The 17,809-nt window shown below is 38.8% G+C and overlaps 1 protein-coding gene across 1 annotated transcript in view; it reads left to right on the plus strand.

The window, feature by feature from the left end:
• LOC126474197 (E3 ubiquitin-protein ligase MSL2) overlaps positions 1-17,809 on the plus strand; it is a 35,428-nt gene that overhangs the window by 4,573 nt on the left and 13,046 nt on the right. The window contains exon 2 of the mRNA XM_050101660.1: positions 15,196-15,429. Coding sequence (XP_049957617.1) covers positions 15,196-15,429 — 234 coding nt within the window. The remainder of the gene's footprint in view (positions 1-15,195; positions 15,430-17,809) is intronic.

Consider the following 17,809-nt stretch of genomic DNA (forward strand, 5'->3'; position numbering starts at 1 on the left):
ATGTTGTTGATCTGTAAAGGAGACTGCTTATAAAACACTAATATGACCTATTCTTGAGTACTGCTCGAGTGTTTGGGATTCCCATCAGGTCGGATTGAGGGAAGACATAGAAGCAATTCAGAGGCTGGCTGCTAGATTTGTTACTGGTAGGTTTGATCATCACACGAGTGTTACGGAAATGCTTCAGGAACTGGGGTGGGAGTCTCTGGAGGAAAGGAGGCGTTCTTTTCGTGAATCGCTTCTGAGGAAATTTAGAGAACCAGCATTTGAGGCTGACTGCAGTACAATTTTACTGCTACCAACTTATATTTCGCGGAAAGACCACAAAGATAAGATAAGAGAGATTAGGGCTCGTACAGAGGCATATAGGCAGTCATTTTTCCCTTGTTCTGTTTGGGAGTGGAACGGGGAGAGAAGATGCTAGTTGTGGTATGAGGTACCCTCCGCCACACACTGTATGGTGGATTGCTGAGTATGTATGTAGATGTAGATGAAACCCTAATAATTGGTACAATAGGATGTACCCTCTGCCATGCACCTCACAGTGGCTTGCAAAGAGTAAATATTAAAAGACATTTAAACAATCATAGTTCAATGCAATTAACATTAACGATTGGCATGTTTGGGAGAACATGCTGCTCCCATCAGGTAAACAACCGTACACGAATCAAAGTATGTTATCAGTTTGAATAATTTAAAAATGCTAATGTGTTAAAACAGACTAAGTTCCCATCGTTTCCCTTCATGAACAGTCCTAGTCACTGCACGGCTATGACAGAGGACACTGTATATCGGAGAAAATAGGCTTGTGGTATTGTGAACCTGGTGGTTGATGAAGGTACTTTTAATGAAGGTGAATACAGTTCAGTCTGACTTTCTTAACCTAAGAATTTTTTAATCTTGATAGGCCAAACATACTTTGATTTTTGTTCTTTAACTAAAGACGCATGTGCTCAGAAATATGTTGATCGTTAATATCAATTATGCCAACAAATCATAGATGTGATGAAATTAGCTGATTTCAAATACTTTATTAATGGATGTGAGGTTTGATTGTAAACTTATCCCATATGTTCTAAAGTCTTATTAATTGTGATGATAGACCTGAGGGTGAGGCACAGGGCTGAGTAAATTTAGAAATATTGCTGTATATAGTTCCTACAAACAATCGCCAATGAAAATGTCACATGTGTAACTAACAAAAAACTCTGAAAATAGAAGGAACATCCGTAATAACACACATTTTCGGATTTTTGACCTTACAGAGATCAAAGGTCTGGAATCCGTTATGAAATATTTGAAGCCTGTATTGTACAGAAACTTCTGAGTGGAATATAAGAACCTGCAAAACAGAAGTTTACAATACAGCATTTCATTACACATCACGTAGTTCACATTGTGTGCTGTTGGAGTTAAAATCCTCTCCCGCTATGGTAATGACAAAAACATCTCCAATTTTGTTATATATGCTAATCAACATTCTACATCACAGTGGACAAATCACTCCTAAACGAACAAATCATGTGTCCCTAAGACTGATAAAATGGTCATACGTAAAGTAAATAGCAAACAGCAAGACTAGATATGAGAACACAACAGCACAAATGATATAGATGTGCCATGACATTACTAGTGTGCAGAAATTGTTGAATTTTAATCACTGTTCATAATGTAACCATCCCTGCATTAGCCAGTGCACATTATCTACAGTTTTCTGGATTTCATAAATAGATTGGGCAGTTCGAGCATCCCTTGTTTGCTTTTTGCTGAATTCTTAATGATTTGTATATACTTTTTTTTCCAAATGCCAAAATAATTATTATGTGGGCACAATGTGTGTTACAGAATACTAAAACAGCTCTCCCCTCTCTCTATAGGAATTATGCCATGTACCAAAGACAATATATATTTAGTCACTGACTTGTGTCAATGTATGGTCCACAGGACCACCTTCCTGTTTTATCTCTTATTCATTTTCAGTATTAAACAATCGAAAATCCAGGATGGGATAATGACAACATTATGGAAAGGATAGACTGTTAACATACAGCGGAGATGTTGAGTCACAGACACACAACAAAAAGAAAAAGACTACTAAAACATATTAGCTTTCAGCCAGAAGGCCTTCTTCTAAAAATAGCATATGGCGCCCCCCCCCCCCCACTCGTGCCCACACACACACACACACACACACACACACACAGTGTAGTGCTGGAGTGGGAACAGATAAAGGGATAGTTGGGTGAAGGACAATGACTAATGAAGGTGGAGGGAGGAGGGTTGCAGGAACATAGGGAGAGTTCCCATCTGTGCAAATTCAGAAAAGGTGGTGGTGTTAGGAAGAATCCAGATGGCACAGTGTGTGAAGCAGTCATTAAAATTATGAATGTGTTAACCCTTTTAGTGCCAAATACGATCTGATCGTGATGGCTTTCTCATTCGCTAGGATATACTAACAACTTTGCCTTCAAGCGCGGAAAAAATGAATGAGAAAGGCATCACGATCAGATCGTTACTGGCATTTTTCGCCGAAAATCTGGATCACGATCAGATCGTATTTGGCACTAAAAGGGTTAAGCAGCACACTCAGCAACTGGGGGTCTAGCTGTTTCTTCGCCGCCATTTGTCGATGGCCACTCATGCGGACAGATAACTTGTTGGTCGTCATGCCTGTGTAGAACGAGGCACAGTGGTTCAGGTTAGATTGTAGATCACATGACTGCTTTGACAGGTAGTCCTGCCATTGATGGAATAATCATCAAGTGGTCTACAAGCTAAGCTACAGCCAGTGTGCCTCATTCTGTGTGCGTGTGACAACCAACAAGCTGTCTGTTCACATACATGGCCACCAACAAACTGTGGGCAAGAAACAGCTGCACCATACAGTTGCTGAGCGTGCTATCCCACACAATGTTCTTCATTTTAATGGTTGCTTCACAGCCTGTGCATCCGGATCCTTCCTACTAACATAAGCTTTTCTGAATTGTGCAGGCGGGCACTCTCCTTGCAATACATGCCATGTTCCCATAACACTCCTTATCTCAATCTTAATTAGATTAGTCATTGTCCTACACTCACCTGTCCTCTTCACTGTTCCCACTCCAGCACTACACAGCCCTCTGTTCCACCAATGCACCCACAATCTTTTTACTTCTCCCTTTTTCTGTCCTCCCCCCACCCCGCCCTCCATCTAATCTTCTGACTGCTCCTAGCTGCCCTACACACTCTCCACTTCTTCCCTGTATGCTCCATAAGCAGCACTTTACTGTCCCCCACCCCCTAACCTTTGTCCCTCCCCTTATGTGTTTAGTAGCGTTTTGTTGTGCATGTCAGCAACTCAACATCTCCATCATTTATGTTATTGATAACTTCACAAGCAATGTGTCCAACTGAAATAATATTAACAAGATAGAGGCGGTAGTGTCATATCTCAAAGAGAAATTCAGAATAGTTACCTCTGTGCAAGAGCATGTAGATGAACTGAGGTTCAAATATAAAAGAGTAGTTGACCAAGCATTGTGTAGATGTGTATTACTTGCCAAAGGGAACCATAAATTTAGGCGTCACAAGACTATGTACAGCCACATTCCAGTTCAAAGCAATGTGCAACTACAGGAAGTGACCGCCGAAAATACTCCCACAGGAGGCTGCGATGGTCTGCTGTAAACATAATTAAATTTATGGACCCTGAGGAGGACGAAAGAGTAACTGTGTTAAGAGATAATGTGATCAGATGTGCAAGCAAAATGTTATTTTTGAGTAAGTTGATGGTGTATGATAAGGTAGGGTGCACAACACACTGCTGAGTGAACTGTGATTCAGTTATCTGCACCAAAGTAATGAAGTGTACACAAAAAATATCTTCCTAATGGTATGGATAAATGTGTTACCAGACAAAAATATTTGTTGTATTATGAACAATACAATGAAATGTCCAACTTTACGAAAACTTCTCATATTTTATCTCACAGAATTGGACTCCAGTCTCAAAGAAAATGTTCAGTCTATAGGATTTTATTTTAAAAAGTGCCATGATAACTGAGTCATCATTTGCAAACCACCTACATCTACATATATACTGCGCTAGCCACCAAGCAGTGTGTGGCGGAGGGCACAGTTCGCGCCAGTCATATTTCCCCCCTCTGTTCCACTTGTGGATCGCACAAGGGAAAAACGACTGTCTGAATGCCTCAGTAAGAGCTCTAATTTCCCTTGTCTTTGAATGGTCATCATTGTGCAATTTGAAATTTGGTGGTAATAATATATGCTATACATCCTCGGTGAAGATCAGATTTAAGAATTTAGGCAGCAACCCCTTCCGTTTAGCATGCCGTCTATCTGCAAATGTGTCCCACTTCAATCTTTCTATGAGATTTGTAACGCTCTCGCGATGGCTAAATGTACCAGTCACGAATCTTGCCGCTCTTCTTTGGACCTTCTCAATCTCTTGAATCAGACCCAACTGGCAAGGGTCCCATACAGACCAACAATACTCTAAGACTGGATGAACTAACGTATTGTAACCTGTTTCCTTTGTTGAAGGACTGCATTGCTTCAGGATTCTACCAATAAACTGCAATCTAGAGTTTGCCTTACCCGTTACTTGTGAATCTGATCATTCCATTTGAGATCATTTCGAATAGTCACACCCAGGTACTTGATGGATGTTACCGCTTCCAAAGACAGGGCATTTATTTTGTACTCGTACATTAATGGAGATTTTCACCTTGTTATATACAGTAGGTTACACTTACTAATATTGAGAGATAACTGCCAGTCATTACACCACACATTTATTTTCTGCAAATCCTCATTGATTTGTTCACAACTTTCATGTGATACGACTTTCCTGTAGACTACAGCATCATCAGGAAACAGTCTAATGCCACTGCCAATACCATCAACCAGATCGTTTATGTAAATCATAAAAAGCTGCGGACCTAATACACTGCCCTGGGGCACACCTGAAATTACACTTGTTTCTGTTGAAGTCACCCCGTTCAGGATGACATACTGCTTCCTGTCTGTTAGAAAACTTTCTATCCAACCGCATATGTCATCGGATAGACCATAAGCACGCACTTTTTGGAGCAAGCGACAGTGCGAAACTGAGTCGAACACCTTTCGAAAGTCGAAAAATATGGCATCAATCTGGGAGCCTGTATCTAGAACCTGTTGTATATCATGTACAAAGAGGGCCAGCTATGTCTTGCATGACTGCTGTTTCCTAAAACCATGCTAGTTTCTGCAAATGAGCTTCTCAGAGTCTGGAAAGGTCATTATGTCTGAACACAAAATATGTTCCATGATTCTACAACAAATCAATGTCAGTGAAATTGGCTGGTAATTATGTGCATCCAATTTTCTACCCTTTTTATAGATTGCTATGACCTGGGCCTTCTTCCAGTCCCATGGAACTTTCTGCTGTTCCAATGATCTCTGATAGATGATGGATAAGATTGGTGCTATGTTTGTAGCATACTCAACATATAATCTAAATGATTAATGGAAAATCTCATATTAAGATGTGAAACAAATACTAACAAAGAGATAGAGGGGCTAGCCAGTACTTACCTCAGCTCAGTACAGCCGATAGATTCACAAAACAGAACAGAAAATTTACATTCCTAGCTTTCGGAACTTTGTTCCTTCACCAGGGAGAAGAGAGGGGAAAAAAGGGAAGAAGGGAAAGTGGATTCAATTACTCACAACCCAGGTTATGAAGCAACAGGGAAAGGTAAACAGGGAGGGTGGCTTCATAACCTGGGTTGTGAGTAATTGAATCCACTTTCCCTTCTTCCCTTTTTTCCCCTCTCTTCTCCCTGGTGAAGGAACAAAGTTCCGAAAGCTAGGAATGTAAATTTTCTGTTCTGTTTTGTGAATCTATCGGCTGTACTGAGCTGAGGTAAGTACTGGCCAGCCCCTCTATCTCTTTGTTAGTATTTGTTCAACATATAATCTTACGGGGATACCGTCTGGGCCAGATGCCTTCCTGGCATCTAAGGAATTTAACTGTTTTACAATCCCAGATACACTAAACACTATGTCAGCCATCCTTGCATTTGTTCGATAATTGAACATACTTCAAAAAAGGCATACTACATTAGATTTACAAAAAAAAATTAAGTATCAGGATCAGAGTGGTAATTATAAATAGATTGAAGGTGGAGTCATACATATTACACTGCAAATAAATTGTTTAATGTTGATACTGTGCTAGAAGTATTGCCAGATAAAACTGCCAATCAACGTTTAATTATTGTGCTACACAGAACATTGGCTTACAGACATGTAGCACAGGAGCACTCCAGTAATAAGAATTCTGAAGTTTGTGATGTTACTACTTCCCTTCACTGTTTTTTGAATGTACACTTGGTGTTGCCACACTTGCCAAGTCTTCGGTTCATGTTGTTGAGTTACATCTAGTAGAACAGTTCACGATAGGAAAGACCCTTCACAGAATACAATCACTGTAAAGAAACGTATTAGCATAGACTTTTAGATAAAAAGGTGTTGAATACAATGTAACTGTCAGAAGGGCAATGTATGAAACCTTCAGTGACTATTGTAAAAGAATTATATTGTAAGATTTCTCATAAACCTCAAAGAAAATTTTGTCATATGTAAAGGAAACAAGGGTTAAAACACTCATGGATGATGTAGGAACTGAAATTAACAAAAGCAGAAATGTTCTCCATTTTCAAATGTTCTTTCACAAAGGAAGATACAGAAGTATTACCTCAGTTTTGTATGCACACTTCTGCAGAGATGAGTGATGTATGACGGTGGTCATAAAATTTCAATCATTGCCGCGTAAATGTAAAGTTACACAATTCTTTTTGTTCAGTTGTAGCTACATGTCTACAGTCTTAGTGTACTTTGAAATCTGCTCGCCAAAGTACTGTAGCATGCTGCCCATTGATAAAACGAGAAGTCATTTTTTTGTCATTTGGAAGAAGATAATGCTGTAACAATCCACGGTGGAATTGCATAGCAACAATGCACCATAATATGACACAGTGGTTAGACAATGCTGATGCTTGATGTGTGATCAGATGAGTCTGAATGACAGAGAATCAAGTGGAAGACCATCTCTAAGTGAAGAACCAAGAGTAGCGTATGCCGTGGCCCTCAAGACCATTGTATCACTATCAAGGTGATATTGCTAAAAAGTGAAAATCAGCCGTTGGCCTTTCTTCAGCATCTTACATATTTTGAACGTGACATGGGTTCCATGGCTGCTCATACCCATTCCAAATGTCTGCCGAAGTGAAAGCAGTGAAAATGTTGCAGCTGTGCTAGTGTAATCCAGATAGCTGCATTATCAGTGGGCTGCACCATTTGTTTTAGGGTGTGAAATTTTAATAAGTACCAGGGCTGCAGACGTGTAGCTGCAAACAAACCAACAAAAAGTTAATATACTCACCAAGCAGCGGTAGGAGAACACACACAAAAAGGTTTAACTTATACAAGCTTTTGGAGCCAATGGCTCTGTCTGCTGGCAGAAGAGTTGGAGAGGAAGGAAGAAGGGTGAAGGAAAAGGACTGGAAAGGTTTAGGAAAAGGGATACAGTTCGAGAAAGTCACCCAGAACCCCGGGTCAGGCGAGACTTACTGGACAGGTTGAGAAGGAAAGTCTGTCTTCCTTCCTGTCCAACTCTTTTTACCCGAAGAATGTGCAACTGGCTCCGAAAGCTTGCATAAGTTAAACTTTTATGTTTGTGTGTGCTCCTGCTGCCACTTGATGAGTAGATTTTTTTGTATCAATCCAATTACACTATATTGTCAAAAATTGATTATTTTTGTTGTTATAAAAATAATAATTAGTTATGTAAAACTGTGCCCAACATTTGGCAGGAAAAACAGGTCACAAGCACCTACATGAAGTGTAGCAGAAGTGACCCACAATACTTCCATATAACCAATGATATCCATCAGTTATAGAGTTTTATAGCATAATCTCAGCTGAACATAATGAGGTATTTCAAACAGAATAATCTCTGTGTCATCCTGCCTGGATTTAAAAAAAAAAAAAAAAAAAAAAAAAAACACCACACACACACACACACACACACACACACACACACACACATTAGTTGTGCTAAACCCAACTCATGCTTTTCTCACATGACATCCTGAAAGCTTTGGGTCAAGGTAATCAGGTGGATGCAGTACTTCTTAACTTCCATAAAGTTATTACCCAGTACCACAGCAACAGTTATTACAAATACATGACGATAGGGATTATCAGATAAAATGTATTGCTCAGTTGACAACTTCTCGGTAGGAAGAATGGAGCATATTATCTTGGGTGGATAGTCGTCAATAGAAAAAGTAGCTTCAGATGTGCCCCAGGGGAGAGCTATTAATGTTGTATATTAATGACCTGACAGACAGTATTAGTAATAACCATGTCATCTGTAACAAAGTATTATTTGAAAAATACTGCACAAATAACCTGGTCGATCTTGATAACATTTCTAAGTGGTGCAAGGATTGAGACTTGTTTTAAATCTATGAAAATATAAACATGTACACTTAATAAAACTTAGAATAGTGGTATCCAATGATTGCAACATGAATGAGTCACAATTGGAATCAGCCAACTCTATTATACCTGGGCATAATAATTTTTGGGGATATGAAGTGGAATAATCACCTTGGCCCAGTTATAGGTAAAGCCAATGCCAGACTTTGGTTCATTGGTTGATTACTTGAAAAATACACTCAATCTATGAAGGAGTCTGCTTGCGAAACACTTGCACATTTCATCTTAGAATATTGTCCAAGTCTGTGGGGCCCATACCAAATAGAAATAACGGAATTTTGAACATAAACCAACTTCAGTATGGGTACTCACAAGTTTGCTTGACTAATGGGGGAGCATCACAGAAATGTCAGAAAACCTCAATTGGAAAAACTTTAAAATCGGTAGCAATTAACCTGTGAAAGCCTCCTTGCAAAGTTTCAAGGACCAGTATTAAGTGAAGAATCTACGAATATTCTTCACCTTCCTATGTATCACTTCCAGAGGGGCTGTGAAGACAAGATTAGATTAATTACAGGGCACAGTGAGACATTAAAGCAGCCATTCTTCTTATTCTCTGATTATGAATGGAACAGGGAAAACCCTAACATGTGATACAGTATTAAGTACTTTCTGCCAGGCATTTCACAGTGGTTTCCAGAGTATGTATGTAGGGTAGTTGTGCATTTGTCACTAGAGCTATTGGAATGGAAGTAAGTTTTTGTGATCTAGAAGACTGTGTATTAGGAGGGAAGCTCACATCTAGCTCAACTCGTTAGTTCCACCTACACAAAGTAGTACCTGTGACTACATGATTACTAATGGCTTGTAGCTATGATTTTTATTCCCAGTATGTTATGCAATTTAAATTGTCTGTGGGTATGATCAGTTTAATGGACCGCCAGTTTGGAGTTTACAGGTGTACTCTCTCATGTGTCAGAATACAACTTGTGGTAGAGAATGATTTCTTCTTCCTTCTGACTAAGGCTCTTGTTAGGCCTTGGCCTGCTTTAGGACATCATTCCATTCATCCCTGTCCAACATTATGCGTCTCATCATCTGATGCCAATAAGTTTTAGTTCTTGTATGTCATCCAAGTATCAAAGTCATTGTCTTCCCATGCTTTTTCGTCCTACGGATTTTTGTAGCAGTGCTCTTTTTGTTGGGTTCTTATCTACCATGTTAAAAAATGGCCGACCCATTTCAGGTGGTTTATTTTAATGAACTTTGTGATTTCGAGGTCTTTTGTGAAGTTCAGAATTATATTTTCTACACCACACTCCACCTTCATTAGTTGCCCCATATATTTTTCATAACATCTTCTGTTCAAAAGATCCTACTATCTCTTCACATTGTTGTGTCAATGTCCAGCATTCTGAGCCATATGTTAATACTGGATTATTAAAGTTTATACGGTTGGCACTTTGTTCTCATGGACATATTTCTGAGCTTGTGGGGCCAGCCCATAATAGCATTTACTAGCTAAATGGGTGTGTCACTTTATTTCCACAGTAATATTGTTCTGTGATGTAATCCATGTTCCAAGACAGCCAAATTTTCTAACAGGTTCTGTTTGTGCTTAGTCAATTTTGAATGTTGTATTTAGTTTTGGTCACATTATTTTCATGTATTTGGTTTTATGGATGTTCACTTTCACTCGTATTTCTATTGTTGCTGCCACCAATGCCCTGTACGTTTCTTTAGCAACTAGTTCTGTTCTTACAATAATATCCAAATCATCTGCATAGGCCAGAACCTGCACCATTCTATTGTGTATTCTGCCTCTTAAACTGACCTTATAACTTCTCTTGTATCTTTCTCTAGTGCTGTATTAAACAGCATACATGATAGCGCATCCCCTTGCCTTAGTCCACAGTTAGTCTCAAAATTTGGTGTTAAAATTTCCTTGTATCCATACTTTAAATACTGCATTTTTGATAGTCAGACTCATGGGGCATATTAACTGCTGTGGCATGCAGAGTTTATTCATGACTTCAATCAGCTTTATTTCTTTATGGTGCCATATACTATTTTAAAAGCAATAAACATATGATGTTCCTGTATAGTGTATTCCCCCTCCCCCTTTTTTTTTCAATATTTGCCTCAGGGTGGATATTTGGCCAGTAATTGATTTGCCAGGTCGAAAGAGTGATTGATATCTCCTGATTGCTTTTCCTGCAAAGTATTTTATATAGTTAAAAGTGGGGAGAAGAATATTTTCTCTCTGTTGTTCAACAATGTAATTCTTCTATACTTTGTACATTCTTGGCCGCCCTCTTTCTTATACATAGCACATATTACTCCCATATTCTAATAATCCGGGATGACTTTTTTGCACCCAATATCAGAGATCAGGATGTGCAGGCATCTAACTAGATGATCTCACCACACTTAATAAGCTTGAATTCCAGGTTGTTGTTGTCAGGTGACTTATTGTTGTCTAGCTTCTTTATTGCTTGCCGAATTTCTCGCATTGAATGACCCCATTTTCCTCTTCCTCTACCTGTTGGTTTTTGGTTAGTTCCCATGCTTCAACATTCTGTGATTACAGTGAGTCCTTAATCTGCTCTGCCCATTGATGCATTGCTTCGGCCTATGTTGCTAGAAGTTCACCATTTTCCCCTTTACATAGTGTTGTGTTTGGTTGAAAGCCTCTTCTTAGGTTATTGGCCTCTTTATAGAACTTCTTGCTTTCATGAGCATTACTGAGTAATTGAATATCCTGCATCTGTGTTTTGAAAAAGCGTACCTTCTTTGTTATTAGAATCTGCTTTTCTGCATGCCTTTTTTCACTGTAGTCATCTACTAGCAGTCTTGTTCTTCTGGCTTGCATTTTTTTGTTTGCATTGTTCTTGTTGCCTCCTCACACTCTTCATCATACCTTTCATTGCTTTTGGTCTATTATCCCATACCAATCGCTTCCTCTGCAGCATTCTGTGTTTCATATCTAATTTTATTACACTGTAAAATCCGGGATGGAATTTAACAATATTATGAGAAGAAAAGTTGCTACTTACCATATTGCAGAGATGCTGAGTTGCAGATATGCACAACAAAGATTTTCACACTTAAAGCTTTCGGCCAATGGCCTTCTGGTTCTCGGCCAATGGCCTTCTGTCAATCTGTTTTCCAAATTAATAGCTAATTGTTCAGCTTTTGATGAGTCCATATTAACATCTGTGAAACTACAGCATTCGGTACACCAGAGCCTTGCCTGATGTTTATTAATATATCAATAATTTGGTTCTTAGTATTGTTGTCTGGTGACACCCAAGTCATTTTATGTATATTCTTGTACTGTAAATGTGCTAGAAGCTGTTAAATGGTGCAAAATTTATAAGTTGCAGTCCATTGTTATTATTCTATATATGGAGGTTGCATTTACCAATGGTAGTGAAGAAGAAGAAGAAGAAGAAGAAGAAGACTCACAAGTCAGTTCTGCCCTACCTTAGCATTCATATCTCCTATCACAATTTTATATCAATTTTTGGACACTATTGATAAACTTGTTGCAGTTCCTCATAGAAAGTATCCTCCTCCTCTGCTGTTCTCAATAAGGGCAGGTGCATGTAGGAGGTTGTAGGTAAGAGTTTCCCTTTTATTCATACGTAGTATGTCCTTGGATGTACTGCTTTAAATACTGTCACTAGTTGTTCAGTGCTTTGATTGGCTATAAATCCCACACTAAATATGTGTTCACTATTGTGGCTCTTGTAATACATAGTACACTGCTGTTTCTTGATGGTGTCATTGTCCAGTCCATCTTATCTTTTGCAAGTCCATGATATCCACCTTGTAGACTTTCACTATCCAGTTAGGCACCCAATGTGCATAATGTCTGTACATTCCACAATCCAGTTCTCAAATTTCTTCTTACTTTGCCTTAGGCTCCATCTGGCTATATGTCCTTGCACTTTTGTAATAAGACTTTTTTTCTGGGTATGGGTTATTAACCCATAGCCCAACCCCTATTCTTCAGAGGACTGTTTCTCCCACTTTCATTTGCCCTGATCCTGTTTCCCACCGGGGTTGGGATCCAATCTTCCACAAGGCTGCTCAGGTTCTTAGGGTTCACCAGCTTGGAGGTGAGAGATGGAGTTGTGTAGGTGAAACTAAGATACCTTGACTTGCTTAAAGTCATATTTTATGCATCATTACCCCATTTGAAACCCACAACATGACTTTCGCCTTGAGCATTGTTTCATACATGGGAGAATGGGAGAGAGAGGAAAAAATGTGCTTCAAACACCACATGGAACCATAGGTCACTGGTACATGGTTCAGAGAAGGTAGAAATATATTACTTACAAAATAACTTTGTATGGTAAAATATTGTAATGATCAAGTTGTCAACTTGCTAGTTTGGTAGTTAGTGTTACTTGACGTCCAAGATTCTTATTATAAACTGTAAATGAACAGGACTGCCAACATATTCAATGTCTGCAGTATATCACTCCTACCACACACAGTTTATGTAAAATTCATTATCAGTGTAACCTCCTCAGTGGAACTGCCCTGTCACCCACCCTTGTACTCTTTGTGTACCCATTACCCCTCTTCTTCAGCATTGCCCTCCCCCCTCCTGTGAAATCACTCCCAACTCACCCTTCCATAAGCCATTCTTCAACACCACATCACTCAGCAGACTCCCCAACTTCTCCCCTGACAGAGTATTCAGTATCACCCTTTGACGTAACTATTTCAGCATTCTACACATACTATTTTAATTAGTATCCTAAAGTCATAAAAAGGTGGAAATATTGAATCTACCAGGGCCACCCATCTCTTTTGCTCCATGGCATCATCAGTGATGACACACACTTCTTATTCACCTGATCTCGACTTCGTTAATCCTCAGCTTTTTCCAGTGATCAAAAGTGCTTTCCATGGGTGCCGGTTTTCCAGTGAGATCTATCTCATCAGCTCTTTTCCATTGGATGAAATAGGATACTAACACAGGTGCCATGGAGGCACAGTGGATATTGTAAAAATGGTATTCATGTACAGGGGATTTATACTGGAAAGTAGCAATGGATTAAATTTATTGGTATAGTGGTTTGTCAGAATAAATTAGCTGACTTCTAAAACATGGAAACACCTCATATGTCAACATAAAGTGAATAATGCTATCCTGCAGAGCAAATATTTGGATCACTACATAGCCTGCTGTGCGTATTAGAATTCCTCTTTCAAAGTGCAGCAACTGAGTTGTTTTAACAGTTCGACTGCCATGATGCCACTGCTGGCGACAGTAGAGCCTTACGCGTGATGCTGTGTGCCCATTGACAGCCACAGAAGAGCCTTACACTTGACACCATTAAAAAAAAAAAAAAAAAAACAACTCTGCAGAGCAGGATGTAGTTTGATTCTCTTCAGAATCAAGGGGGATTTATTATTCCTGATTGATAAACTGGTGTTGCTCTTACTTAAAATTAGACTGTATTTATCTTAATTTTGTCACAAATATGAACAGAAGTAGGTTGCACAACAAACATAGTTCTTTATGGAAAAAGTATATTTTTTATGTGAGGGGAACTATTACGGAGTTTGCTACTTTTCCTTTTAAAGCAACACATCATAGTTGAAGACCTGAGATTGCTGGATGGCAATTGTGATGCCTTTTCCTTAGATTTTTAATTTATACATAGCAGCATATTATTCATAGAGGAAAAACCAAACTAGAACACAACACTCGGTACTACAAATACAGTCCATCAAAGCAAAATAAAAATCCCATGCCAAAAACTCCAGAAGGCTGTGGCATTTGGTACAGCTTTTAATTTTGATGCTGTGTGTTTTCGTTATGAAATATTGCTATGTTCAGTAATTTTACCTTCATCTCTTGCAATGAGTTGCTGATGTGAAAAAAACTAAGTTCTGCTCAGTCTCAAATGAATTGTGACATTCTCTTCCTCCTTTATTTGATCTTGCAGAGCGTGCATATATGTTGTTCACTTTGAATGGTGATGAAACTTCTATTTGTGAGTCATCCTATTGCCCTACTGAGCAAAAATTCAAAGCGTGTTTTTGTTCTACATGTACTACGTAACCCTGGTGAAAGAAAAATCCCTTCTCAAAGTGCTGTTGTTTACAAGAAAAGTATTGGAAAACTCTCCAGATATTTTAAGCATGCAGTTTTTATTTTGATGTGTAGAACTATATGCCAGTAGCGATTTTATATATTTTTCCATATATTCTAATCATGAACAACATGCTGGAGAGAGTAATTTAGTATCGATTCAGTGTGTGTGCTGTCATCTTTATGAACTAAAAATATAATTGACAATATTTTGACTAGATCACCACCACATTTCTAAAATTGAACTTTGTTCATTGTTTGTGTGGTGGTGCTCCTGGCAGTTTAAATTGGCAACAAAGCAGGATAATTTTGTTTTTTCAGTATAAATTGGTTAATATTTGTCCTCGGCAAGAAGTGCTCTCTGCTGGTAGCTTTGATCATTCGTGAGGTTTAGTGTATGTCATTGTTTAAATAGTTTGTGTGGGTTTGTTACTGCTTACTGTTTTTCTCTCCAAGATAATAATTGTACTATTGTGTAACAACACAAAGCTCTTGTGCTTTGTTGCTGTAGTTGCATGCTGCCACAAATTTGAATGTTTCACATCTTTCTTATTCAAGATTAGATTTACATACAATATCTGAATATACAGGCAAATGGTGCTACAAACAACTGGGATGTGTTCAAGAAACCTGCACCAAGAGTGACAACTGTACGTGGGCCCGGTGGGGCGAAGAGACGAGGTTGTCGATGTGGAAATGCAACGGCGACTCCAGGCAAGCTGACTTGCTGTGGGCAGCGATGCCCATGTTATGTCGAGAGTAAGGCATGCGTCGAATGTCGGTGCCGTGGCTGTCGTAACCCTCACAGACCAGGAGGCAAAAAGGTGAGGATCATCCGTATCTGAAGCTAAATCTGTAGGTGCTATTCTTGTAATACTGTGTGGTGTAAAAGTGGAAATTAGAAGTAGAAAGAGAACTAATAATATTTTGTCAAGGAAGAGCTTGAAGCGAAGCAGCACCAGAGTAACACCACAAACCACAAAATAGTTGGAGTAGTTCAAATTTTGTCAACCACTTCTAGTGGAAGAAAGAGAGAGATGTATTGAGAAAAGATGACTTGTAAAAGGAAATATTATTCAGGAAATTCTCCAAATATTACAGGCTACAAGAGGTGTGCAGAACAGGGTGAAATGTACATGAGTAGTAGAATTGCAACAAATGCAATATGGAAACATGATAACATGGAAATGATTGAAAAATGCATGAAGGGAAAGGTACAGAAATTAAAGAAAAAATACAAAAAAATGTCAGAGAGGAGAAATAGGGAGGGGGTAAGCTTAAGGTGGGATGGTGAAAAGTAGAGGAAAGGTCTTATGGAGATATTAGAAGGGAGAATGGATGGTTGAGAGAAAAAGACAAAACCTAACCAGTTGTCAGTGGTGACAGCTGGCTGGAGTGGCCGAGCGGTTCTAGACGCTTCAGTCTGGAACCGCATGGCAGCTACGGTCGCAGGTTCGAATCCTTCCTCGGGCATGGATGTGTGTGTCATCCTTAGGTTAGTTAGGTTTAAGTAGTTCCAAGTTCTAGGGGACTGATAACCTCAGATGTTAAGTCCCGTAGTGCTCAGAGCCAGTTTTTTGTTGGTGACATGAACAGAAACAGAGGTTGTGTGTAAGTCAGGAACGTAGTGTGTGATGCACACAAAGCTGGTGCTGGCAGATATTTAAACACTAAATCTTTGAGAAGGAATCCAAGTCATCTGCGTAGTTAAGTCATTTTTCTTGTCCTCGCAGCAAGCATTGTGAGGTCAGAGTGAAAAGACCCTCTGGGTTCATTCGTTCTTCCCATCAACTTTGTCATCTTGCCTACACAAATATTGTAGCCAAAATAATGGAAAACACACACACACATACCAGTACACAGCATCTGTTTGAGGCAGTAATACTGCATGTTTTTGCTCTTTTAATTGGTGCATGAAATTAGTATGTTGTGTAACTGATAAGATATAGGTGTAATAAAATAGATCACTCTGACATTAAGTAAGGGCAGTAATTGGAACAATTGTGTCAAAGCCTGCTACTGTGTTAGTTTTATTGACAGCACAAGGTAATAGGAAAAATGCAACCATGAAAGACTGGGTGTGTTTACTAAGTCCCACTGCGAGCTTCTCTGAACCACAATTTCAAAATCATCATGGATTCTTAGCAATTTGGCTTCAGACCAAAAAAATCAAGAAAACTTTTTTTTAACTTTTTGTAACTTAAATTTTGTTGGTTATTCTAGCCTGCAGTTATAAGCAACACAGTTCCTAACTCTTTTAAGAAATTTGATTTTCTAGGTATTTGACATGTCAAGTACAAAATTATTTCTACAGTATTAAGAAAATCCTGTTGTGGTCTTTAGCGTGAGGACTGGGTTAATGCAGCTATATGCTAATCTATCTTGGGCAAGCCTCTCTATTCTGAGTAAACATTGCAACCTTCATCTATTTGAACCTGCTTACTGTATTCAAGCCTTGATCTGTCTTCATTCATACACTATATATACCTATTTAATCTTAAGCTTCCTCCTGTAGCCCCACATTTCAAAACCTTCTATTCTCTTCTTATCTGAATTGCTTGTTGACCTCATTTCACTTACATACAAGGCCACACTCCATGTAATTACCTTCAGAAAAGACCACTTAAATTTATATTTGATGCTAAAAAATTTGTTTTCAGAATTGTTTGTGTTTTCAGAATTGTTTTTTCTTGCTATTGCCAGTCTATATTTTACACACACTCTAATTCAGCCATTATTGGTTATTTTTCTGCCTAAATAGCAAAACTCATCTGCTGCTTTTAGTGTCTCATCTGGTAATCTAATTTTCTCAGCAACAACTGATTTAATTTGACTAAGTTCCACAGTCCTTGTTTTACTTTTGTTGCTCTTTATCTTATGTTTTCAAGACACTGTCCATTCCATTCATCTGTTCTCCCAAGTCCTTCGCTATTTCTAAAAGAATTATAAAATCATCAGAAAACCTCAAAGTGTAAATGTCTTCTCCATGAACTTTTATTCCCTTTCCAAATTTCCCCCTGGTTACCTTCACAGTATGCACATTGTACAGATTTAATAACATCGGTGTTAGACAAGAACCCTGTGTCCCTCCCTTCCCAGCTACTGCTTTCCTTTCATGTCCTACATTTATACCTGAAATCCAGTTTCTGTACAATGCTGCAGATAACAGCTTGTTTCTTGTATGTTATCGACAAGATGTTATTT

Source organism: Schistocerca serialis, chromosome 4 (genome assembly GCF_023864345.2).
Source record: "Schistocerca serialis cubense isolate TAMUIC-IGC-003099 chromosome 4, iqSchSeri2.2, whole genome shotgun sequence".
Taxonomy (NCBI): domain Eukaryota; kingdom Metazoa; phylum Arthropoda; class Insecta; order Orthoptera; family Acrididae; genus Schistocerca; species Schistocerca serialis.